The following is a 24,802-nucleotide window of genomic DNA, read 5'->3' as shown; positions in this document are numbered from 1 at the left end:
GTGTGAAATCATTTGCTGACTGAGTGTGTACAACAAATGCTTTACACTGTCCTCTGCTCCTGCCTTACTGCTCGACCAAGCTACCACTTTAGAGAGTAAGGTTATATCTAACTTTAGCCTCTGCCAAACCCTGGGGGACTGTGCACTCTGTACACCCTGTACCTATTAAGGAACAGTATATACAGAGCCACTTTCTCACATTGGTGGATCAGTGGTGGGATACAAACTTGCATTTGTTGGACTACTTGGTTACCATCTGATCACACAACAGAACTCTTAAAAATTGCCTTTAGAATTCTGACTGGTCTTTTCCAAAATTACTAAAAGTCTTGCTAGGGCCTTGCTTAAGTCCCATTAGAATTTTAGAAAAATAAAAGACACTATAGTCAGGGTAGAGGATTAGAACTGTCAAGTTAGAATGACTCAAACAAACCCAGCTGTTAGTGACAATAATATGGACCTGGTGGAGGAGCTCGACCTCACACCTTACTTACACTTGTCTTTCAAGGAATTGAGGTCCTTATGCAAACGTAAAAATTTACCAATGGGCCTGCATCCAACCAAACTAGGGCTCCAGGAGCTCTTGGCTGAGTATGCTAAGGACCACCCATCTGAACATGGTGATGGCCAGTCAGATGAGGAAGGGGAAGCAGAGGAGGTTGACAATAACCCCCCCCCCCCATACTATTCCCTAGGGAGGAGAGGGCACCCATGCCCTCCAATCCAAGGATTAGCATCTGGGCACCTAGAGACTACAAAGGTGGCTCTGGTACCAGAGAGAACACTGGGGGACCCACCAGTGAAGAGGACAGCCTTATGAGGCTGGCCAGAAGACTAGAGCTAGAGTCCAGGCTCCTGGCTCTAGAAAAAGAAAGGAGAGAGATGGGTTTAGCACCCATCAATGGTGGCAGCAATAATAAAAACAAGCATTGGCATAGCCAATAGGTCTCGCCTTTGGGACCTTATAAGTGTTTAGCCATGCAAAGTTGCAGAACTAAATACTTATAAGGTCCCAAAAGCGAGACCTATTGGCAATGCAAAGCGGCCGTGTGGCCGCGAAAGTGATCGCGATCACGATCAAACATCAAAGCGGAAAGCGAAAGTGAAAGTAATCGCGGTAAAGCGCGGCGCCCGCGCACATGCACTGTAGCTCTAGGCTGGCCTGGTATCACTTTTTGGAGCCCTCTCAATAAGTCTCGCATGCGCTTGGTCAGGCGAGACCTAATAAGGATAGGGAGGAAACTTCTGACCTTAAAATCCCCAAAGGGATTGTCCCTAAATTTGAGGAAGGTGATGATATCACCAAATGGTTCACAGCCTTTGAGAGGGCTTATGATATCAGAAAAGTAAGGAAACCTCTCTGGGGGGCACTCCTGTGGGAATTGTTCTCTGGTAACTGCAGAGACAGGCTTCTGACCCTTTCTGGGCCAGAAGCAGGATCCTATGACCTCATGAAGAAAGCTCTGATTGAGGGATTTGGATTCACCACTGAGGAGTATAGAATTAGATTCAGGGGGGCTCACAAAACCCAGACCCAGTCCTGGATTGATTTTGTAGACTTCTCAGTGAAGACACTGGATGGTTGGTTAGCTGGACATGGTGTGCAGGATTTTACTGGCTTGTATAATTTATTCATGAAGGAACATATATTGAGTAACTGCACAAATGAAAATTTGCATCAGCATTTGGTAGACCTAGGTCTAATTTCTCCCCAACAATTGGGAAAGAAGGCAGACCACTGGGTCAAGACTAGGGTGACAAAGACAGCCACTGGGGGTGACCAAAAGAAAGTGGTCCCAAAACCTCCTCAGGGGAAAGGTGGTGAGAATCCCCAAGATAAAAAGTCTGAGTCTTCCAAAGGGCCCCAAAAACCTGTTCAGGTGGGTGGGACCCAAACTACTCCCTATGTGCCCCAACCATATAGGCGGAAGAACTTTGATCCCTTAAAGGCCTGGTGTAATAACTGTAAGAAGTCAGGACACCTAACTGTAGCTTGCCCCCAAAACAAAGCCCCTAAGGCACCCAGTACAGCTACTCCTGGGGCAGCAAGCATACAAATTGGATCAGAGGTGTACCCTGAGCAAATCTGGGAACACACTGAAGCAAGTCTAGTCTCCTTGGGAGAAGTGGAGTTTGCCAATGTAGCTGTGTGGCCCCCCAACTTAAAGAAATACTTACAGTACCCCTGGGTGAATGGAACTAGGGTAGAAGCTCTGAGGGATACAGGTGCCAGTGTCACTATGGTGAAAGACACACTGGTTTCCCCTGAGCAATACTTGATTGGGAAGTCTTACCCAGTCACCAACGCTGACAGTGTCACCACTAGTCATCCCATGGCCATGGTAACATTAGGCTGGGGGGTTACTGGCCTGAAACAGGTAGTGGTCTCTCCAAAGTTGCCAGCTGCCTGTCTGCTTGGAAATGATCTGGAAACCTCAGCCTGGGCTGAGGTTGAGCTAAAGGCCCATGCAGCCATGCTGGGCATCCCTGAATTGGTGTGTGCGCAAACCAGAGCACAGAGCAAGAGGAAGGGTGAAAAAGTAGGTCTGGAGCCTGAAATAATGGCCCAGCCAACCAAGAGAAAAGGAAAGAAGACAGGAGAACCAGCTTCTACACAGCAAAACATTCAGGACCCCTCTCCCCAGGGAGTGGATTTGGATACCCCTGAGGGAACTGAGTCCATGGAGCTTGACCCTTGCCAGGTTGAACTCTTGGGCCCAGGGGGACCCTCTAGGGAAGAGCTGTGCCAGGGTCAGCGAGACTGTCCCACTCTTGAAAGCCTGAGGCAGCAAGCTGTTTCAGAAGCAAGAGGAGATGTCAGTGGTACCCACAGAACTTATTGGGAAGAGGGATTACTGTATGCTGAGGCAAGAAACCCCACTCCTGGAGCCACCAGGAGGGTGGTAGTGCCACAGAAGTACAGGGAGTTCCTCCTAACTATAGCTCATGACATCCCCCCAGCTGGACATCTGGGGCAATCCAAAACTTGGGAAAGGATAGTGAGTCACTTTTACTGGCCCCAGATGCACCAAAAGGTGAAGGAGTTTGTCAGCTCCTGTGTTACCTGTCAAGCCAGTGGCAAGACAGTTGGCCACCCAAAGGCCCCCCTCATCCCACTACCAGTGGTGGGGGTCCCCTTTGAAAGGGTAGGAGTGGACATTGTGGGTCCACTTGAACCTCCCACAGCCTCAGGGAACAAATCTATGCTAGTGGATCATGCCACTAGGTACCCTGAAGCAATTCCACTTATGACTACTACAGCTCCTGCAGTAGCCAAGGCCCTCCTGGGTGTCTTCACCAGGGTGGGTTTTCCTAAGGAGGTGGTTTCAGACAGAGGTTCCAACTTCATGTCTGCTTACCTAACACACATGTGGAAGGAGTGTGGGGTGCAATATAAGTTTACTACACCCTACCACCCACAAACCAATGGCCTTGTTGAGAGATTCAACAAGACATTGAAAGGTATGATCATGGGGCTCCCTGAAAAACTCAAAAGGAGATGGGATGTCCTGTTACCATGCCTGCTTTTCGCTTACAGGGAGGTACCACAGAAGGGAGTAGGTTTCTCACCCTTTGAACTTCTGTTTGGTCATCCTGTAAGGGGACCACTTTGTCTTGTAAAAGAGGGCTGGGAGAGGCCTCTTCAAGAGCCCAAACAAGACATAGTGGACTATGTGCTTGGCCTAAGGTCCAGAATGGCTGAGTATATGGAAAAAGCATCCAAGAACCTTGAGGCCAGCCAGGAGCTCCAGAAGCACTGGTATGACCAAAAAGCTGCACTGGTTGAATTTCAACCTGGGCAACAGCTGTGGGTTTTGGAGCCAGTGGCACCAAGGGCTCTCCAAGATAAATGGAGTGGCCCTTACCCTATCACCTATCTAGTTGACCTGGGCACTAGCAGGACACCCAAGAGGGTCAGCCATGTGAACCGCCTCAAGCTGTACAATGACAGGGCTGACATTACCATGCTGATGGTGACTGATGAGAAGCAGGAAGCAGAGAGTGAACCTCTCCCTGACCTCCTCTCCTACAGCCCAAAAGATGGATCAGTAGATGGTGTGATCTTCTCAGACACCCTCTCTGCCCAACAGCAGACTGACTGCAAGCAGGTCTTGCAGCAGTATGCTAGCCTCTTTTCCCTGACCCCTGGTCCGACAAACTGGTGTACCCATGATGTGGACACTGGTGACAGTGCACCTGTCAAAAACAAAATCTATCGACGGTCAGAAGAAGTCAAGGAGAGCATCAAAGCTGAGGTCAGCAAGATGCTGGAGTTAGGGGTCATTGAACCCTCTGAGAGCCCCTGGGCCAGCCCAGTGGTTCTAGTCCCCAAACCTTATCAACAAGGTGAAAAGAGAGAGATGAGGTTCTGTGTGGACTATAGAGGGCTCAACTCTGTCACTAAGACAGATGCTCACCCTATCCCAAGAGCAGATGAGCTGATAGATATATTAGGGGCTGCCCAATTCCTCAGTACCTTTGGCTTAACTGCAGGGTACTGGCAGATTGGCATGGCCTCAGGAGCAATAGAAAAGACAGCATTCTCCACCCCTGATGGGCATTATCAGTTTACTGTGATGCCCTTTGGGTTAAAGAATGCCCCTGCCACTTTCCAGAGGTTGGTGAACCAGGTCCTGGCTGGGATGGAGTCCTTTAGTGCAGCTTATCTTGATGATATTGCTGTCTTTAGCTCCACCTGGCAGGATCACCTGATCCACCTTGGAAAAGTTTTAGAGGCTCTGCACAATGCATGTCTCACTATCAAGGCATCCAAATGCCAGATAGGGCAGGGCACTGTGGTGTACTTGGGCCACCATGTAGGTGGAGGCCAGGTACAGCCCTTACAACCCAAGATCCAGGCCATCATGGACTGGATAGCTCCAACAACCCAGACCCAAGTCAGGGCATTCCTTGGCTTGACTGGATACTACAGGAGGTTTGTGAAGGGATATGGGTCCATTGTGACCCCCCTCACAGAACTCACCTCTAAAAAGATGCCCAAGAAGGTGAAATTGACAGTTAGTTGCCAAAAGGCTTTTGATACCCTAAAAGAAGCAATGTGCTCAGCACCAATTCTAAAAGCTCCAGATTATGCCAAGCAGTTCGTAATGCAGACTGATGCCTCTGAGCTAGGGATAGGAGCGGTCCTATCCCAGACCAATGATGAAGGCCAAGACCAACCTGTTGCTTTTATAAGCAGGAGGCTACTCCCCAGAGAGCAGCGTTGGAGTGCCATTGAGAGGGAGGCCTTTGCTGTGGTTTGGTCCCTGAAGAAGTTGAGGCCATACCTGTTTGGTACTCACTTCCTGGTTCAAACTGACCACAGACCTCTCAGATGGCTAATGCAGATGAAAGGGGAAAATCCAAAACTACTAAGGTGGTCCATCTCCCTACAGGGAATGGACTTTGAAGTGGAACACAGACCAGGGACTGCCCATGCCCATGCAGACGGACTTTCCAGGTTCTTCCACTTAGACAATGAAGACTACATAGGGCAAGGTTAGTCTCAGCACCTTGCGTTTGGGGGGGGGGGGGGGGATGGGGGGGGGGTTGTGTACCCACCCCAGGACAGGGACCCATTTGTCCCTGCCCTTCACCTACCTGTAACGTTCTAAAATGTGTAGGAAAATGTTCGTAGGACAACAACTCCAGATCTGCTTCAAAGGGTGCGGAAACAAAATAAACTATCAGTGAGACAGGGTGGCACCCTATAAAACTCGATGATGCCAAATCCAGGACTATTTCCAGAGCCAAGGCACCACCTATTGGCGCAGGAGAGCTATTACAAGTTTTTCAAACCAGTTTGGCACCTATTGGAGTTTCAAGGGCTGAGGAATCTGCAGCAAATAGTGTTCATCAGCAAACTTTATTTTTAAAAAGAAAGAAAACAGTACTTTCTAAAAAGGAAGGTTGTTCCAGCTTATGCAAGGACCGTAGCAACTCTACCTATCACCGCTATAAGGTACCACTCATTGAGTAGGCATCGAACACTATGTCATGTATTCTTACTCCATGCTATCAACAATGGCTTCGAAGTCTATTGAGATCTCGCATATGGAAATGTTTTTTTTTTTTTTTTTTTTACTTAGGAGGATCTTTTGTTCTAAAACATGAGTTCACTCCAGTGGTCTCGAGATTGCGCTGTACGTGTGTGGAGGGTTGAGGGGATGATAGACCTGCACACACTGAGTTCAGATTGGTGTAGGTTCACAAGGTCAGAGTGCTAGAGGTTTATAGCCATCACATTCTATGTGGAAATCAAGATCTCTCTCTACATGCACCTTAACAATAAAGCAGGTTATTTTTAGCTGTTATTTGCCTAAGTCAGACATAAAAAGAAAACCTTAACATTTTATTATTTAATTCCCAGAACCTTCCATAATCCAAATACACTCACCCGGAGAGCTGCATCTCGCACATTAGAGCATGGGGATTGTAGGGCTTGAAGTAATACATCAATCTCATCCTGCTCTGCATAAGCACAGCCATCCTCTCCACTGCTGCTGGTACACAGTGCTGTCAGGGTATTCGATGCCAGGATCTGATATTAGGAAACACAAAGATGGCATGACAGTTTTACTAACAAACAGGAAGCCTTCACTGGTCACTTACTTTACATAGATAGCTTCTCTCTCTCCGTATCTCCTTTAAACACTGTCTCACTAGAGCTTGTCCTCCCTCCACCAGCCATTACTCTACTTACCCTACAAGATTGTTACATCCGTTGTGTAACCGTAGTCAACGGCTCATCCCCCTTATCCTTCATCATGCCCTACTAGATTTTGGCCAATAGTCCCTCTAATAACAGCAGAGGAACTGCACTCTCTCATATCTACCATGATAGGATGCATTTCTCATCCTTAACTCAGTGGTTGCCCTCATTTTCAGGGAAAGGTTTTTACTGTACTTCTGGAAGGTGTCATGCCACCCAGGATCGCACACCATTGACACTCAATTGGGAGTGGAATAGGAATGAAAGGACAAATGAACTGAGTGGGTTTGTGGCTTTGCCACACTACATCGACTACTGTCCATTTTAATCCCAGCCACAAAGTTCAGAGACAAAATCCAATTGTTCCATGAGTGGCTGACGTCTTTCTACATTTGTTGCTGCTATCTTTCCTTCCCGCTATCTTTTTTTTTAATGGGGAGACAAGTGACGACTTTTCCTTTAAAAGAAAATGACAAGTTAATAAGCCAGCACAGCCCTTGCTGCGATCCCTCTGGAGACCACATAGTAGCAGAAATGAAGCAGGGTGCAACAAATTAGCCCCTCACACAATTAGTCACCAAGGCAAGTTTTGAATACGACCAGAAACCTTTGGCGTAGCCTTGGACTAGCTTGAGCGACATTGATATTCCACTCTGCTTGCTTAATTCGCCCAGATGCTCAGGTTGGGCATGCCAGGGGCTAGAAGGGCTCAGTCTTATGGTGCTGGTCAGTGGAGGTATGGTAGTCTTTTCACTTTAAAATACAGAATGTAAAGCTACAGAAGACTGAACAATTTGTATTAGTACAACATCCCCTTTTGACACAACTTAACCACACTCATTGCTAAACAGCACCACGTCGGCGCATTTCACTTGAAGCTCGAATGACTATGGATTCCAGCTACAGCACAATTTGCTAACGACATTGGTACAACTCACCTGCAAGCGCGGAGCACCAGTTCCAATTACCCTTGTCAGCAGAAGTAGCATATCCACACGAGGCAGCAAATCAGGGCCATTCTGAGGGGGCAATAGTGAAAGAAAGCATTACAAACCAGAGAAAACCTTATTCAGTACCTATTAAATTCAGGCTAGAAAGCATTCCCAAGAACAACCAAAAATCCCCCAAGGCAAATTACAGAGAGAAACTTAGTTTCATTGTAAAACACAGCAGCATGGAACCACAAATCCTATATCCTTTCTATAGCTAAAGAAGCACCATATCCACTCTATAGACAACGCTCTAAACTCCAACTAGGACTATAAAGAAGTGCATCAATATCTCATAAAACAACATCACAGATGAGGACTATAGTAAGTTCTTTTTGGACTATAGAGAATAATTACCATCACTTCCTTACCAGAACACCACCTCCAAAAAGGTCACTAGAGCCTGATGGGATTCACCACAATTAATTTAATTTACAAGACAGTAATGAACGATAGCCCGGCTTGTGTGGTAAAATGCTTACTATCTGTATGAATAAGCTCTCAGTGTAATTTTACAATTCCCACCACCAACTGTAGCTTCAAAAATCACCAGGGAAGCTAAATATTAGTAACAGTTGCACCAACAGAACCCAGCAGAATATTAAACATGTTAAGGTCTTGCCATCAGAGATGTGGTTAGGTGGCTAAGGGCTCATGAATGCGGGATAGTCTGAGTTCCAATCCAGGTTTTAACCACAATCGTGACTCTTTGGGAAAATCAGCAGTGCTTCAGCTCAAGCTGTGAATATCTATAATGTAAATATGTTTTTTTTAAAGTAGCTGTACAAGTTGCTGCATAATATTGTTCCAATTACAAGTTTGTAAACCCTTGTTCAATCACATCTTAATCCTTGTCTTCAGGTGTCAACCAGACCACGTAACCAAAGTGCAATATCTCCTGTTTTGAGATACTTTGCTACAATGAAGCTTTTCCATTTTAAAGCACATTTATGCTTCCTAGAACTTGATCCATTATATCAATTACCTCATTATCAAAACTGCTGCTGTAGATTCTGGATATGGTTTCCATTGGCTACACTCCAAAGAACATTCCCACTAATTCTGAATCAGTCCATCAAAAGCTGCACTTCACTAAGTATAGCAGCTCATGCATTGCAGATAATTTTACCATAGTTTCCATGACCCACAAGCTGTCAACCTGTGTAGACTACCTCTGTAAAATTACTGCACTGCCGAGAAACCACTTTCTGAAACAGAACTGTGAGAGGCAAATACAAATATATCCACTAAGAAAGACTCATTCAGATCAGAGAGTCTTAAAAATGGAACTCCTCAGCCTGGAGCTACCATCACCAAAAGTCCACTCATGTGGTTCTCAAAACACTGCTCTCCTACCAGTACTCCAACTAACCATCTCCACATCATGACTGGCACCAAACACTAACACTCACTCTCTTCATAAAACAGATGTTGGAAACCAACTGGTGTGTCTTAAAGTGGTCATATATCTACAGGTTGAGTCATGCATGTTTAAAAATATATTTATAGTGCGGTCGGGGGGAGGGAGTTGGGAGGTGGGGGGGGGGGGGGGGGAGAGTTGGGGAAGTTGGTTTTCATCTGAAATACATTCAAAGTATCCTATTATGATAAAATTGTCAATGTCATGATCAATGTGTTGCTTGGGCCGATACCTCTGGGGCTACAGGGGCCGGCAATATATGTGTTTGTTGACGAATAAAAACAATTTTCAAAAAAAAAAAATATATATATATATATTTATAATTGACCACCTCCTCATCCACTATAAATCCAGAAGGCTAGATCCAAAGCCACTCTTAAAACAACTGCACAATAAACAAAGCAAAGTGCTCCAACGGAGAGTCACTATATGAAATGAAACCTCTGTACATGATAGAACCTAGGCAATACAAGCCTGCATGAATCAACAATACTAAAAAAAACACTGACCTCATCCACCAACTTGGACTGACTGTCAGTGGAAGACCGTAGCTGGGCATGAAGTGTCAGAATATGCAAAATCTGAATAAGAAGCTCCTCCTTCTCCTCACTGTCATTTGGAGTGTCCATCAACACCATCTTTAGGAATGGAAAAACGAAGGCAAACGCAGGTGCAGAAAGGGAAGCGCCTGTATAAGAAAGGGAGAGGAATTCAAGACTTCAAACGAAAAGCTAAATATGACTACTTGACAGGCTTGCACCATCAATTAGCTACATTGTTAAAAACATGCTGTTTACCTGAGTGACAAAAAAGCTGCATCAAGAAGTGGAATACAAAAAGAAACAAGCATTGCCAAGCCAAAAGATTAGGGTTTAACATGCAACTGGAAACACACTGTTAGCACATGAAAGCAAGACAAATCTAAGCGAATAAACTAGGCCATATTGAAGGCTCAACTACAGTATAATCTGGTTCAATTTTTTTGTTTCTATGTGAAATGAAGGTTAGGCGGAAATAAGCCTTCATTACAGTCCTTTGTTTCTTTCTATGTCATAGAAACCAAATAAGTACTGCAAAGAAAGCCCCCTATACCACTTCACCTTTGTTTATATGAAGGACTGTAATGAAGGTGTGACGAGGTCCCCCTCGAGAGCGGCGCCGACCAATCCAAGATGGCCGCAGCGCAAACCGGAAGTGGAGTTGACGCTCTAGCGTCTGGGCGAGAACGCGCGAACGAGACGGCTGAAAGTCTCGGACGCGGGGGAAACGAGGTTCAGGAGGATCGGAGCGAGAGGAGGACGCGACCGGAGCAGGAAAAGAGGAACGGAGGAACCCGACCACGCGGAGAACGGAGGGAGAAGCAGAGGAGCTTGACGAGCCAACCAAGAGCCAAGCACCAGGGAGACAACGAGGGAAAACAGCTCCAGGAGCACTGCCCCCGGGACCACTGCACTCCTCGATGAGAAGGAGGTTTGGTCTCCCAACACCTCGGCCCAGGAGGGTCGTGGAAGCAGGCAAGTAACCGCAGCACACTCGGGGCTTGTTCAGGGATTGTGGGCTCGCCTAAGGGGATATCACTAAAAGTCACCACTTGTTCCTCCCCCTCACACTAGGCACAAAACACTAGGGACTGGTGACGGTACACTTGCCCCCCTCCCCCTTTTTGCTTCAGGATTATAGAAGCCTAAACCCAGTATTGTTCTCTTTTGTGTCCACGCTCACCTACCACGAAACGGAGCTGGGAGCAGAGAGAGAGAGAGAGAGAGAGAGAGAGAGAGAGAGAGAGAGAGAGAGAGAGAGAGAGAGAGAGAGAGAGAGAGAGAGAGAGAGAGAGAGAGAGAGAGAGAGAGAGAGAGAGAGAGACGAGGAGTCTGATGTGGAGGACCCCACACCTGTGTTGTTGTCACCCATTATTGATTACCTATTGACTATTTATTACTCATACCTGTACCAGAGACTAAAGTCCTGAACCAGTAAATAAACCAGAACGCAAAACCTACATAGTCTGGGACTACTTTAAGCACAAAGAAGGGAGGGAGTGACTAACGGCCGAGGGTTCCCGACCACAGAAGGCCAGGGAGGAGAGAGGCTACAAAGAGTGAGTGACAGGTAGACCCTACAGGGCATAATACATAGGGGACAGCACTATGGGTTGGAGGGAGGGAGATTCAGGCAGGAGGAATGAGGAAGGACACAGAGAGAGGGGAAAGGAGGAGACGTGAGGTTTTATGTTTTTTTTCCAAAACGAGAACGCCATGACCTCATGATGACGCTGATGGTACACAAGATCAGAACAGCCATCCTGGGGTCAGGTGTCCCAACGTGTCAAAAAATTAAAGTAAATGGAGCTGCCATGACGGGGTCAGGCTCAAACTGAAGATTGGATAAAAGTGATATAAGAAAAGCTTGGCACATTTAACATTATTCAATGGAATGATCAGGATATGCAAAGAAGACTTGAAAAGTAAATCACTGTAATAAACCGTGTGTTAACTTTTGAAATGTTAAACAGGCCCTGATGCATTGTAATGGAAATGCTCAATTGGAGGCAAACGTAAGTGTGAGAGAGAAATACTCTAATGGGTTGAGCACAGATGTGATCGACAACGTGTCAAGTCAAGGAATGAAACCTGATAAGGGCAGGTAAATAAAACAAGCATTTACAATGCAATGGTCTCGGCATTGGTAAAGTTAGAGCTATTGGCATTGCTCATGACATTTTTGTTTAGGTTTTTGTTTTTAAAACATTTAAAGAAACGGCATTGTTATTTACAATGTCAATAGCTTAATCACTCTCAAATGCGAGGCCTATTGCATTTGCACCCACACACAGAGCCACCGACACACACACTGATTAAGCTATTGACATTGTAAATAACAATGCCGTTTCTCTACATGTTTTAAAAACAAAAACATAAACCAAAAAAATGTAATGAGCAATGCCAATAGCTCTAACTTTCACAATGCCGAGACCGTTGCATTGTAAATGCTTGTTCGCTAGCCGAGACCTAAAAACTAAATAAAACATGTTCCGCAGAGGAAAATACAAGCAGCCTTCATTTTGTGTTCAGGCAGTGTTCTTGAGTGTGTACAGTTTTCCCCTTTCAGATGGTTGTGAAATCTAAGATGGGGTTTAGTGGATATGTCACCTGTAGGATTAAGAAGACCTGTGTTGTTATCCTGGCTGTCCTCACTTGACCGGATTGTGGGATCCTACGCATGACTAACCCATCCTGTTACTACGGTGGTGCTGTATTGGAATCACAACCCTTCCTGTTGCCTCGTGTGCAGCGCCTCTTCTGTGTTCCGGTCTTGGCACAGACATGCCTCTCGTAATAAATCACTCATGCATACATCAGTGTGCTCCTCGCAGATGCATTCTCTCAATTATTTACATTTTCACCTACCACTTGCTCTGTGATTTATCCTGGGGGTGTATCCATCCCTCCATACGTGATTAACATAATTCCGAACGAGAACCCATTAGTCACATCACACAAAATCACCATTTCACCTTCCACAATAAACACCCTCCCAGTCTGCAGGCAATAATAAAAGAACCAGATCTTCTTGTCCTATCCTGGAGTTGCTGACAGATGGAGAGTTCATTGGGGTGTAGCTTGAGTCATGGGTGCCCTGAGCAGCGATGGTGCCTGGAAGCTCCTTGTCTGCTCTTGCTGTGAGGTTTTGGTGGGTTAGGCGCTGGCTGGAGGTAGGGCTGGCATGATGGTGGTTCAATACTTCTGGCCCTACCCCAAAGTTGCCCACAGATGGACAGTTCATCAGGATGTGGCTGGGGACAGTTAGAGGTGCCCCTAGCAGGGATGCAGCCCAGGAAGTTCTCATAGCTTTCACTTGTGAATAATTGATGCTATGTTGCCTTATGATATGCTATTTAAAGAATGTTGTCAGGTATCTGAGCCTGCCTTGAGGGGATGTAATTATAATTCTTACAAAGTCTTACAATCTTCTGCCATTAAGAAGTCTGTAAAGAAAGAATGCGTAAACTTTAACATCTGGTGTTTGGATATAAAGTAAAGAAAGCTATGTCCTACAATGAATACCAACAGACTGTGGTCTTTCGTCTGTATTTTATATGTATTGGTATGGAAGGTGTATTATCAACTGAGTACACAAGTGAGAACATTAAGATGTCGGTGTGACGAGGTGCCCACAACAACCCAAGAAGGGGTGAGGTGGAACAGCCTCTAGGAAGCACATTTTTTCCTACAAAAGGTACCTCTGAAAGGCTATTAGGACTGGAGAGTGTCAGTTCCTAGTCAGGAACCTTTCTGGTAGGGGGTGTTTGCAAAGGATTCATCGTTGGGAAGGGTCAGTTTGACTATTGACTGCTAGGTGAGGGATACAGTTCGACAATGTTTATTCAGTCCATGAAGAGGCTGGTGGTTCTGGACATCTCCAAAGAAGCAGGCACTGCCAGAAGAGACTAGGGATTGCTCAGGTATAGAGTAATAATCACACCATGTGACAGGTGTGCAGATTATTTGTGTAGGTAAACAAGGCTGCTGCCCTTAAACACAACTATGAGCTCTCTTGCTGGCATGTGGGGTTTCGTGAATGCTCTCTCTCCACCCACCACTGGTCACATCACACACTAGGCAGGGGAGCTGCAAGGGCCGCTGCTCCCAAATCAGTGGACTCCCAACTCGAGAAAACAACTTCCTTTCACATTTTCCAGTTTCGACACTGTACGTTTTATGGCAATATAGGGGCTTTTAGGGCTGTTCCAAGTGAACAGTTTTCAGACTATTTGGGTTCAAAATTAGTAAAAGGGGTATTATTAACCAATCAGGGCGATTTCAGTGGTAGTTGGCCTTTCCCCGGAAACTGCAACCTACATGTCACGGAGGGCACCGTCTGGTGCTTTGTTTAAATTCATGAATTGATGACCTTTGCACTTTACTAACAGAAACTGGTGTTATCTAAACAGTGGTCTAAACTAAAACCATGTGGAATTGGGGCAATAGAGAGAGGCAGGGGTAGGAGGGAGAAGTAAAAGAGAGATGGGAATAAAAGGACAGAGAGAAAAGTGGAGAGAGAAATGGGTATGGAGTAGAAGAGAAAGAGAGAAAAGTGTACAGTCCAAATGTCTCTCCATAGGCCATACAATCTGGCATGGCTAATCTTAAATGTAAGTTTCTCCCTTATTGTGCACTACATCCCAAGACAGACCTGAAATTCTGTATCTCCAGAATGAAGAAAGAGTGGACAGGGAGACGCACCTTTTCCTGTCTAGTGCTAAGACAGGAGACCTGTCAGAAGAAATCTAATGACCCCCTATATGTCTTGTAGAGGGCTACAGTAATTTATTCCGATTAAGCTTTGGTGAAATCTTAATATGGCCCTCGCCTGGCATGTCAGTGCCATGAAACCTTCCTGATGACAAGAACTCTATAAATAAATATTTAAAAATGAGAAGAGGAAGACGAGCAGCAGAAGAGACGGCATATATTGTACAGTACTACACCATTTATCTAGCGCTTGTGGGGCACTGAAGCGCTTGCCTAGGTGGGCAGCCAGCTACACCATGTCGGGTATGCGACTGGAAGGCTGTGGTCTTTGTTTTGGGATCCTTTGTGGTGTGTATGATCACCGACATGGTTATATGGTGTTCTGGGGCGCAGTGCGGAGCAGTGTGCTGGATGACGAGGTGTGAGAGATAGGAGCACAGTTCATGGGTTTCAGTAAGTGGCAGCTTTAAGCTGAGTAACACAGAAAAGACGATCTGAAGAAGGTGAAAGGAAGACACAAAGCAAGAGACGGAAAGAGAGCGTTGTGAACATGGAGAGGGAAGCGAACGAGCACAAAGGGAACGGGGAGAGAGGCAGGGAAAGAAAGTGAAATAGGAGAAGACGAGTAAAGAGAGCGAAAAGCCGAGAGAGGTGAAGAGTGAAGCGCAGAAATATAGGAAGGAGAGTGAGAGTCAAAAAAGAGAGGCAAGAGAAGGCGGGGCAAGGGAGAGAAGAGGACGAGAGCGAGAAAGGTGAAAGTAAATGAGAGAGAGCACTAGAGTGAAAGAGAATTAGGAGAGGACTAAAAAGAAAGAGAGGGGTGGAAACGAAACATCTCAAAGAATCCCAGCAATATAGGAGATATGCGCGGAAGCAGAGAGAGACGAGGAAGCAGGAGAGACATAGACGCAAAGGTATAGAAAGGAGGAAAGACAGAAACAAAGGTATAGAAAGGAGGACAAACAGACACAAAGTTGCAAAGGCGAGGAAGGACAGACACAACGATATAGAAATGAGGAAAGACATGGACACAAAGGTATAGGAAGGAGGAAAGACAAAGGTATAGAGACGAGGAAAGACCGAGGCACAAAGGTAGGAGAGGACGTGGAGAAAGATCGGCCTGGGAGACAAGGGGGGAGAGGAGAGGGGGGTATCGGAGCAGTAAATCTCTTAGCCTCTGACATTGTCTCTCAAGGATTAAGTGATCCATACGCACTGCACTGGCACTGCCTTAAACACTTTATGCTATGGCAATAAAGCAATGTTGTGTCGAGGAGTGGATGGAGGAGAGCGCGCGAGAGAGAGAGCGAGAAAAGAGAGAGAGAAAAGAGAGAGAGAGAGAGAGAGAAAAGAGAGAGAGAGAGAGAGAGAGAAAAGAGAGAGAGAGAGAAAAGAGAGAGAGAGAGAGAGAGAGAGAGAGAGAGAGAGAGAGAGAGAGAGAGAGAGAGAGAGAGAGAGAGAGAGAGAGAGAGAGAGAGAGAGAGAGAGAGAGAGAGAGAGAGAGGCGGCAGCTGAGTGACAATGTGATAAGGGTGGAAGAGGTGAGACATGAGATAGACACAAAGCGATTAGAAGGGTAGCAAAGAGAGAGGACATAGGAGAAAACAATCGGAGGAAGGCATTTTCAGTTCTATGCACATGGAGGAAACAAGGAGACAGAGGAAGAAAAAGAGAGGCGGCGAGGCAGAACAGACAAGTACTGACACTGGAATATTCCGTTCGCCGACAACTTTACATCTTAAAAGAAACAGTGCATTACGTAGTGCCCAATTATGAACTCTCGCGGGATTCCTTACAGCGGGTAACTCTCGGCCACTGACGTAAGGCGGACAATGCAGAAATCATCCGAGTGAGGCGGACGCGTCCCTCGGGCCAGGAGCATGCAAGCCGGCGCAGATTTAAAAAATAAATGTAGCTAAGCCCCGGCACACAAAGCATCTGCTCCACAACTTCGCGCACTTAGAACAGACAAGTACTGACACTGGAATATGCCGTTCGCCGACAACTTTACATCTTAAAAGAAACAGTGCATTACGTAGTGCCCAATTATGAACTGTCGCGGGATTCCTTACAGCGGGCAACTCTCGTCCACTGACGTAAGGCGGACAATGCAGAAATCATCCGAGTGAGGCGGACGCGTCCCTCGGGCCAGGAGCATGCAAGCCGGCGCAGATTTAAAAAATAAATGTAGCTAAGCCCCGGCACACAAAGCATCTGCTCGACAACTTCGCGCACTTACATAACTTTACATCTTAAAAGAAACAGTGCATTACGTAGTGAGGCGGACGCGTCCTTCGGGGCCAGGAGCATGCAAGCCGGCACACAGGAACCCCTTGGCGGACGGAATTACAATTTCAACCGGAGCTTTCCTAAAAAACATATTATTTCTCTTGCTTTAATGAACCCGGTGGGATGATAGCAAGAGGAGCGCGTCATTCCGATTGATTTATTAACAGGCCGACCTCACAGAAAAGTAAACAAAGAAGCACACCGAAGCACACCACTGCCTTTCTCCGAGGCACAGCAGAAATGCCTCGGAGAAAGGGAGCGTCCTTTTCGGATTCGGGGCGTGTTTTGCTGTTGTCTCCTCCCTGAGACTTTTCGCAAAAAACACGCCCCCCGATCCGAAAAGGACGGGGCATGATTGGAGTGACGGGACCTCTTCTCCAATGGCTGGCCAGCATTTACTAGGCCAGCCAATGGAGAACAGGGTAGAAGAGGGGCGGGTTCAAGCCCCTCTTCTCCCAAGTCATTATCTCTCGCGAGCGAGACTGCGCAAGCGCAGCCATCACTAGCCGAGACCTAAAAACAATAATTCAAAAGGGCATACCTAAAGCCCGCATTACGTATTTAGAAAATTAAAGACCTGTAGAGAGCTGCACTTTCAAACCCCAGATCTAAAAAAAACGGGAAAAGGCAAAGGGGATACCAGTGACAGAACGAACGCTTAAAGAAATAAACATTATACCAGAGGAACCCTGATGCCATCTTGTTATGGTGTATAGCTATTGGGAGCTGTCCTAACTGAGTGCTCTGACTCCTGGCGGAACACTGTGTTTCACAATTTTGAATGAGGGTGGCTATAGCCCCATTAATCTAGGCAATGCAGTCCCAGATGATCAAAAGTAGAAAGGCGCATCCCTTTTTACATGTACTCCTGAAGAGAGGATGCCTAGTGGTCTTCAACAGTTAAGGATATGTCCTCTTTCCATAACTGAGATTCCTAGTAATCTTCATGTGATTAACATGTCTGGAGGAAGGGGTGTGGGTTGAAGAGCAAAGTGAAGAGATTTGAAGAGACCAAATAAATTGTGGGGGTGCATCTGGCCCTTGTCTGCACACATGCCTTTCCAGGTCTTCCTCCCTGAAATCCCTTGAAGATTAAAAGAGAATGCCATTGAATCCCTTTGTTAGAAAAGATGTCCACTTCCTCGAATGAAAACACACCACTGGCTCTTCCTGTATTTTCATAGATAAACAGACCCAGAGCTGTCGAACCTCAAAAACAACATTGATCAAACTAAACTGATTTTAACTGTGTTTGACTTCAGCGATCAGGAAAATTGGACAAAAGAGGAGACACTCTTCTAAGATTGGAGACCTTCAAATAAAGGATTCCCTCTGGTTGGCTATAGTTTATTACCCAAAGAGCATACAGTATGGCACCCTTAAACCAATATTGGTTGGCTATAGACACCTAGGAAACCCTGCACTTCATGGAGTAAAACGTTTGCCTTCTTGCCAGTGTCACTTAGGACAGGGACTAAGTGTGGTACACCTTTTGATACTTTGCTACGCTGGCCCACTGTAAAGGTTGCTTACCTGTCTGCAGTCAGACCTGCACTGCACCCACTAGAAGGAGCTGACTTGGGACGAAAAACACAAGGACCACAAAGAACTGAAGTTGGTCAGAAGCCATGCGATTGCTGCAGCCCCAGAGAAGCAAAGCCAAAAACTGCATCACTTTGGTCATGAAGCTGAAATGTTGCCTCGCTTTTGGGTGTCCTGCTGTTATATTTCACATTGGTACCCTAATATAGGTCTAGGGAACATCGTACACTTTCCCTACATTATCTCCTCTTAATTTCATATGAACGAGCCTTATAAGGACATCACTCCAAATAAGGACAGAATGCCTTATAGGGCCATAGAGCCAGTGGCATAACAAAACTTGAGGGGGTCCACCTGCACAGTACATGAAGGGGGCCCCCTCCGACCACACTCAGGAACTCTGCTGTGAGGGTATTAGGCTGAAGGGGCCCCCTGGAGCTCGGGTCTCCCCGCACTGCAGGGTCTGCGGGCGCCCCTGCATAGAGCTTTATAAGGACTGACGCCTTTTAAGGACTAAACCTTTCACCTAGTTCCGTGCCGAGGGTGGGTTATTCCCAATTGATAATGCAAAGACGTCATCCTTAGCACATATGAATAATTTATGAGAACACTCTCCAGGGGGTATACTTCACCTCTCCTATCTACGCACAAGGTTTAATCCCCAACGTCATCCTCATACTGAACAATGGCTAACACACGCACATGGTACATATAGCACCTCTTACTATCAGTAGGCAGGAGGGAACTGAGACTTCACGCCAACACTCTGACCAGAGAGGCTGAGGCTCCGACATGCAGTCGCTCCAGCTGACAGTGGTCTGACTATCCCTTGCGGGGTGTCCAACTCAAGTCCAGGACAAAGTCCAACACTCTCACTATTCAGGTAATGGGGTTCGACTAAATCCTAGCAGGATTCTTGGCTCTTAGACTTCTAGACTCTTAGGCGTATTAGCTCTTTCCCACCTACTCACATGCTAGGTACACTTCGGTACATCTAGACAGGCATCGTAGGAGTACGCACTACCTTTTATAAATGCATTTTATATTCATGTATCTGTTCATGACTTTTGCGAAATGGAAGAAATGTACTATTCCTTTTTATTCACTGTACCGCTGATCCTATATCTTTGCTACTGTGTAACAGTTAAAGCAGCGCATATATTTTACATGAGAAGAACAACGTGTAAGGAACTGTCTCTATATATACTGCACCCAAGTGTGGTACAGTGCGTTTCGAGTCCAAGAGTCCCCAAAGGTAGGCAGAGGTTAAAACTCTCTAAGTGGTAGCTTGGTCGAGCAGTAAGGCAGTATCAGAGGACAGTGTTAAGCATTTGATGTACACACTCAGTCAGCAAAAAGATTTCACACACAAGAACTGAACTCTAGGCCAATTGTTGTTGTATAAAAATACACTGTTTATTTATTAGAACCAAGCAAGCTTCTTACAGGTAAGCATTAAATACTTTTCAGTAATAAGTTACTGGATATAGGACAGTTTGAAATTGCAATAGAAATTGTACTTTGCTTGATTTACAGGGGAGCAGTAGTATGCAACACTAAGCAAATACAGTACTTTGGCATGAATAGGCTTTTTCAGTAAATTGCAGGTAAGTTACTTTTTACGTTACTTTTCTAACTCAGTGCTGGATACCTAAATTCAGCACTGGGATATTTCCTGCAAACAGGTGAGTAAACACGTTTTGGTTATTTGTGCGATTTCTAAAGAATATTTTTAGGTTTCAAAACTCCACACTAAGTGTCAATGTTATCTTATGGAAGGAAAACAGGTTAACGGTTCACAGGTAAGTAATCGACTGTGGGAGTTAAGGTTCTGGGGTTAGACTCAGGGGTCTCCCAGGGTCGGTGATGCACTGTTGTTGCACCCTCAGCGGCACTAGGGTGGCCGGGTGCAGAGTGTTGAGGCCCAATGTTATCCAATGGGGGACTGGGGGCCTCCGGTTGGTGGCTGCTGGCAAGCAGGCCAATGGGTTGTGGGAGCAAAGGTCCTAGGGTTAAGCTCAGGGCAAGTTGGGGACCAAAGTAGCACCAAAGGTGCAACCTCAGCAGCACTAGGTTGGCCGGGTGCAGGGTGCTGTTTTGATGTCGAGTTACTCGTTGTTTTCAATGGAGAACCTCCGGGACAAAGAAACACTGCAGGCTCGGGGACGAGGATCTTCTGGGTGCGACTACCACTTCGAGAGGTAAGTTGGGATTTCGTTGGTTGGTTAGGCACCATTGGTTTGGGCACACAAGGCCGTGGGGCGTCGGGTGCTGGGGTGCCTTTTGACGTCGGATTTTCTTACCCGCTCTGGTCGCGGTAGGGGGGGTCCTCTGGATTGAGGCTGCAGGGGTCGTCTGGAGGCAGGTCAGGGGTCGCCGGATCCTGGGTCAGGATCGCCGGGGGGGACCTCCTCGTGGAATTTTTCCGCTCGGGCAGGGTTCGGCGGGTGAAGAGTGGGCTGGATTCGCGGTCTCTGGCTGGCACCGAAAGCTGCAGTTTAAACACGTCTGGTGTTCACGGAAGAAATAGTCTGGGAAGTGAAGGCAGGCAGGTCCTCCGGGGTTTGTGAGGTTGCTGGCTGCTGGACACGCCGGGATTTCGCAGGAACAGGTTCGAGGGGAGACAGGCCTGTAGGGAAGGGGGCCAAGTCAGTGGGTGTCGTCCTCATGTTAGCTCTGCACGGCTCTTCGTCCTTTTCTTCTTGTAGGTAGGCTGGATCTGAGGAAGGAAGGTCAGGGTGCCCCTAAATACTAAATTTAGGGGCGTTACAGGTAGGTAAAGGGCAGGGACCAATGGGTCCTTTCCCTGGGGTTTTAACAACCCCTATCCTGCCACGCTCCTGTGGGAGGGGGCAGGAGCCTAGTCCTGATTGGGCAGGGCTCCCCATCTTCAAGATGGCGAGAGCCCAGAGATGTGCTTCACCTCACCTCCCCCCCGAGGGGTGGGGTTGGCAGAGGCTGGCACACCCTCTTTCCTCCCTTGGGGTTTCCCACCAGTCTTCCCGCCAGAGTGGGGGCTAGAATCGGTGGGGACCAGTTGCTGAGTACAGCAAGTGGTCTGGGGAGGCTCACAAAGGTGGCATGCCTTTGAAGCTTCCTCTTGCCCAACCTGGGGGGGGAGACCTAGCACCTCACCCAGGACGTGGATTGTTGCAGGCCCAGGAGAGCAGATGGCTCTCTACCCAGGGGTCCAGCAACATGTCTGCTGGGTGGCAGCCTAGGCAGCCTCTCAGGCAGGACATGGATTGTGGGTAAGGTTCAGGGGGCAACTCTAAGTTGCCCTCTGTCATGCATCTTACATTAAACCCACACTGATGCCAGTGTGGGTTTAATGTGCTGAGAAGTTTGATACCAAACTTCTCAGTCTTCAGTGTTGCCATCATGGTGCTGTGGAGTTAGTGTTGACGACCTCCCAGCACCATATACTCTTAATGACAGCACTGCACTTACAGTGACCAGTTGTCTTATTTAGGGGAAGGAACACTTGCACTGGGGACCTGGTTGGTATGAACCCAGTGCATTTCAGTCAAAGATGCATCTAATACCAGGCAAAAAGTGGGAGGACTTCTGCAACAAAAACCCAGTTTCCTACAAGATCAACAACCAAATGTTGGGGAATATTATGGATGGAAGTGCAGTGTATTAAATCTAGATATATCATACTGTCGAACTGTAGATTCAAGCTTAAAAAACACCACCAAGACACAGGCAGATAACTGATGTTGTGTAACGTACCATGGTCTCCTTTTCCTGTCCGGCTTGGGGTAGTGCTCAAATGTAGGAGATTAACTGCTCGACTCACACCAACAGACAGCTCTTCCTGGCACCAAGCTTCATCTAATTCACATTCAGGTTTGAGCAGGCGCAGCGTCAGGTTACCAATCAAGGTGCCTGCAGAGCAAACAAATTAGTCGTTGACTGTGTGAATGGAAAACAAACAGATGCGCAAAGCAGTTTCCCCAATTGTCAAACCATGCACAAAGAGCACACAAGCTATGACTATGTAAGATGCAACAATATCCCATTCATCACCCACACATAAAAATAAGCACAGAACATGGTTAACAAAAAATTCGCTGCCTAATTCATGAGTAATAAAATGCAGGAGACAAAACAAGTTTCAAAGGAAAGATTCACCCTTCTTGCCTATGAGAAAATCAAGTGTACAGAGACAATAAGCAGAAGTCCTAACACATTATATGCATTATACGGGCAAGTGCAGCAGGGAGTAAAACCAATTTAAGAGCTAGCAATGTAAAGATCTGAAGGCAGAATAAAGCCAAATTCTCTAGCGTTAAGCACATGTGCAATATAAAATACTATGTACAGGTCAAAGGATGCAGAGAGTACATCACTCATGCTGTCCTCTCCATGTAATGGGTATGGGAATCTGAAAATTAGCCAAATGGGCTTAATCACTGCCAGAAACATTCTCTTCAAAAACCCTTAGGAGCCTGACCAATGCCTGAGGTTAAAGGCTAAGAAAAGGTCCGTGGGCTGCATGAAGGGAAATATGTGAATTACAAAACATTGCCGTAAACAAGAGGAACCAGGAGCTATGTTTAGGCAGGTCCTGCGCACAAGCTTCAAGGGGATAATGTATAACAAAGTGGTGTGCAGGTCCTAGGAAAGGAGGGCGGGGAAAGGGAGGTCTTTCTTATTGGTGCCATCACACAGCCCGGAGGATGTCATGCTTCATCATGGGGCCTGCTCCTGGTCGGGCCGGCGCTGCAATGCCCGACAGGCACCCGCGAACGGGGTTCATTGGCAGAGATCTTTCAATGAAGCCGTAGGGTGAGTGCTGGTGTGTGGACTGGGTACTGCAGTGAGTAGGTGGGATAAAATAAGTCTAGGACAATCCAACTATTGTATTTATTCTTATGGTAGCACACGCCTAATTAAAAAATGTGTAGGCCCCGAAATGGATCCAATGTTCCTATAGGGCAGAAGTGGTGTAGTAGGTCGACATGTTATGTGCCCGTTAAGCCCCTAATGGGTCTGGTGGCACTTCATCATGACCTTAAGTGTAGTTAAATGAACCGTGTAATTTGTGTGTACTACCGCGGGCCTTGTTCAGTTAATTTTGTATTGATAGCCAGAAGCAGTAGAAGACCCAGATAGAACCCACCCACACACATTCTACAGCTTCATCAAAAGATCTCCACCAAAGAGCCCCTGTCGTGGGTGCCCGTCGGGCTTGGTAGTGCCAGCCCGACGAGGAGGAGGCCCTATGATGAAGCATGACATGCTCAGGGGTGTGTGAGGTCACCACTAAGAAAGACCTCCCTTTCACCTCCCTCCTTTCCTATGAACTGCACACCCCTTTGTTATAAATTACAAAACATTGTCTCAACCACAGTAATTAAAGACTTCAGGACCAGTTAACGGTGTTCTGAAATCCAACTGATTCATCTTTTTAAAACTAGTCTGATGAAAAAAGCTCTTTATCAAGCTCGAAGAATCTGATTGAGGGTGTCTGCTCCAGATATTCTCTCTGTATCACTGAAGTACAACCTGAAAGGAACACAAGTTGCACAGACTAACCTAGAGTATGCAGCCGTGCAGGCATAACAGTGTCTGCCAAAGACAAGAAGGGAGTCTTCACCCTGGGAGCAGCCAGCGGCGACTTGAAAAGTGGCAAGAAGGAGCTGACCAGAACAGGAACATACTGGGAGAGTTCTGATGGTTTTTTCTTTATGATAGCATCCAGAAGACCAAGAGTCGCCACCAGTTCCGTGTCCAGCTTAAGGAGAAAAATAAGTTAATAATGGAACTCAAATTCCAATGAGACATTAATTAATGTGTTATCAGATAAAGCAGGACAATCGGGGTCCCAAAAATACATTACTCACAACACCCAAACCCCTTTATGTGGATGATAATCACATTCACAGTGTGCAAAGATGAATCCTAAAGGGTGCAAATGTACTACACCAACCCCACAACCTTACAAAGAGATGGAAAGGGAGCAACACCACTACAGACAAAGGATGGCAGAAACTCACCTCAACCAACCGTTTCCTGATTTGGGCCTCCCTTTCCAACTGTGCTTGAAGCAGCTCCTTCTGTTTGCTTGTCAGCTGCACCTCCTCTTTAATCCCCTTCTTCTTCATAATTTCCTGTGGGGCAAAAGAAAGAATTTAACACAAAATGAACTTGGAGAAAAAAAAAAAACTATCTGTTTTGCCCTAATGTGAGGCTGTGGGGCAGCACAGTAATTCAAAATAATGCTGGACCCCTGTTCTCAGACACGGATGCAGCCCCTTCTTTCATCAATAATTTAGAGGAAAAGGAAAGACATTTTAGAGAAAAGAGATTGATAAGCATTACTAAAAAGTGCCTGCAAATACCTGTGAGAGCTGTAAATCTCATCTAATTTGCATAAATGGCTTGAGAAACTGAATGAAGATCCTGTGCTCACCTACGAATGGTGCTCATAGCATCCTCACCTCTTTCAATTCAAGTTCAATGATCTGCTCCTTGAACGAGTATGCCTTATTTTCCCTCTTCATGTTAGCTTTCTTCATATTGTCCTGTTGAGCACTAGTGAGAGCAAAGAACCAAGAACATTAACTGTGGGAGAGCAGAGCTGTGGGAT

General features: G+C 46.4%; 1 protein-coding gene across 2 annotated transcripts in view; it reads right to left on the bottom strand.

The window, feature by feature from the left end:
* GCN1 (GCN1 activator of EIF2AK4) overlaps positions 1–24,802 on the bottom strand; it is a 693,936-nt gene that overhangs the window by 326,734 nt on the left and 342,400 nt on the right. For both annotated transcript variants that reach the window (XM_085633485.1, XM_085633484.1), the window contains exons 22-28: positions 24,654–24,747; positions 24,210–24,323; positions 23,749–23,947; positions 21,940–22,095; positions 9,631–9,809; positions 7,651–7,731; positions 6,398–6,541 (exon numbers count right to left, since the gene is read on the bottom strand). In XM_085633485.1, coding sequence (XP_085489611.1) covers positions 6,398–6,541; positions 7,651–7,731; positions 9,631–9,809; positions 21,940–22,095; positions 23,749–23,947; positions 24,210–24,323; positions 24,654–24,747 — 967 coding nt within the window. The remainder of the gene's footprint in view (positions 1–6,397; positions 6,542–7,650; positions 7,732–9,630; positions 9,810–21,939; positions 22,096–23,748; positions 23,948–24,209; positions 24,324–24,653; positions 24,748–24,802) is intronic.

This window comes from Triturus cristatus, chromosome 11, assembly GCF_964204655.1.
Source record: "Triturus cristatus chromosome 11, aTriCri1.1, whole genome shotgun sequence".
Lineage (NCBI taxonomy): Eukaryota > Metazoa > Chordata > Amphibia > Caudata > Salamandridae > Triturus > Triturus cristatus.
Note: the sequence above shows the minus strand (reverse complement) of the source record. Positions and strands in the feature narration are given on the sequence as shown.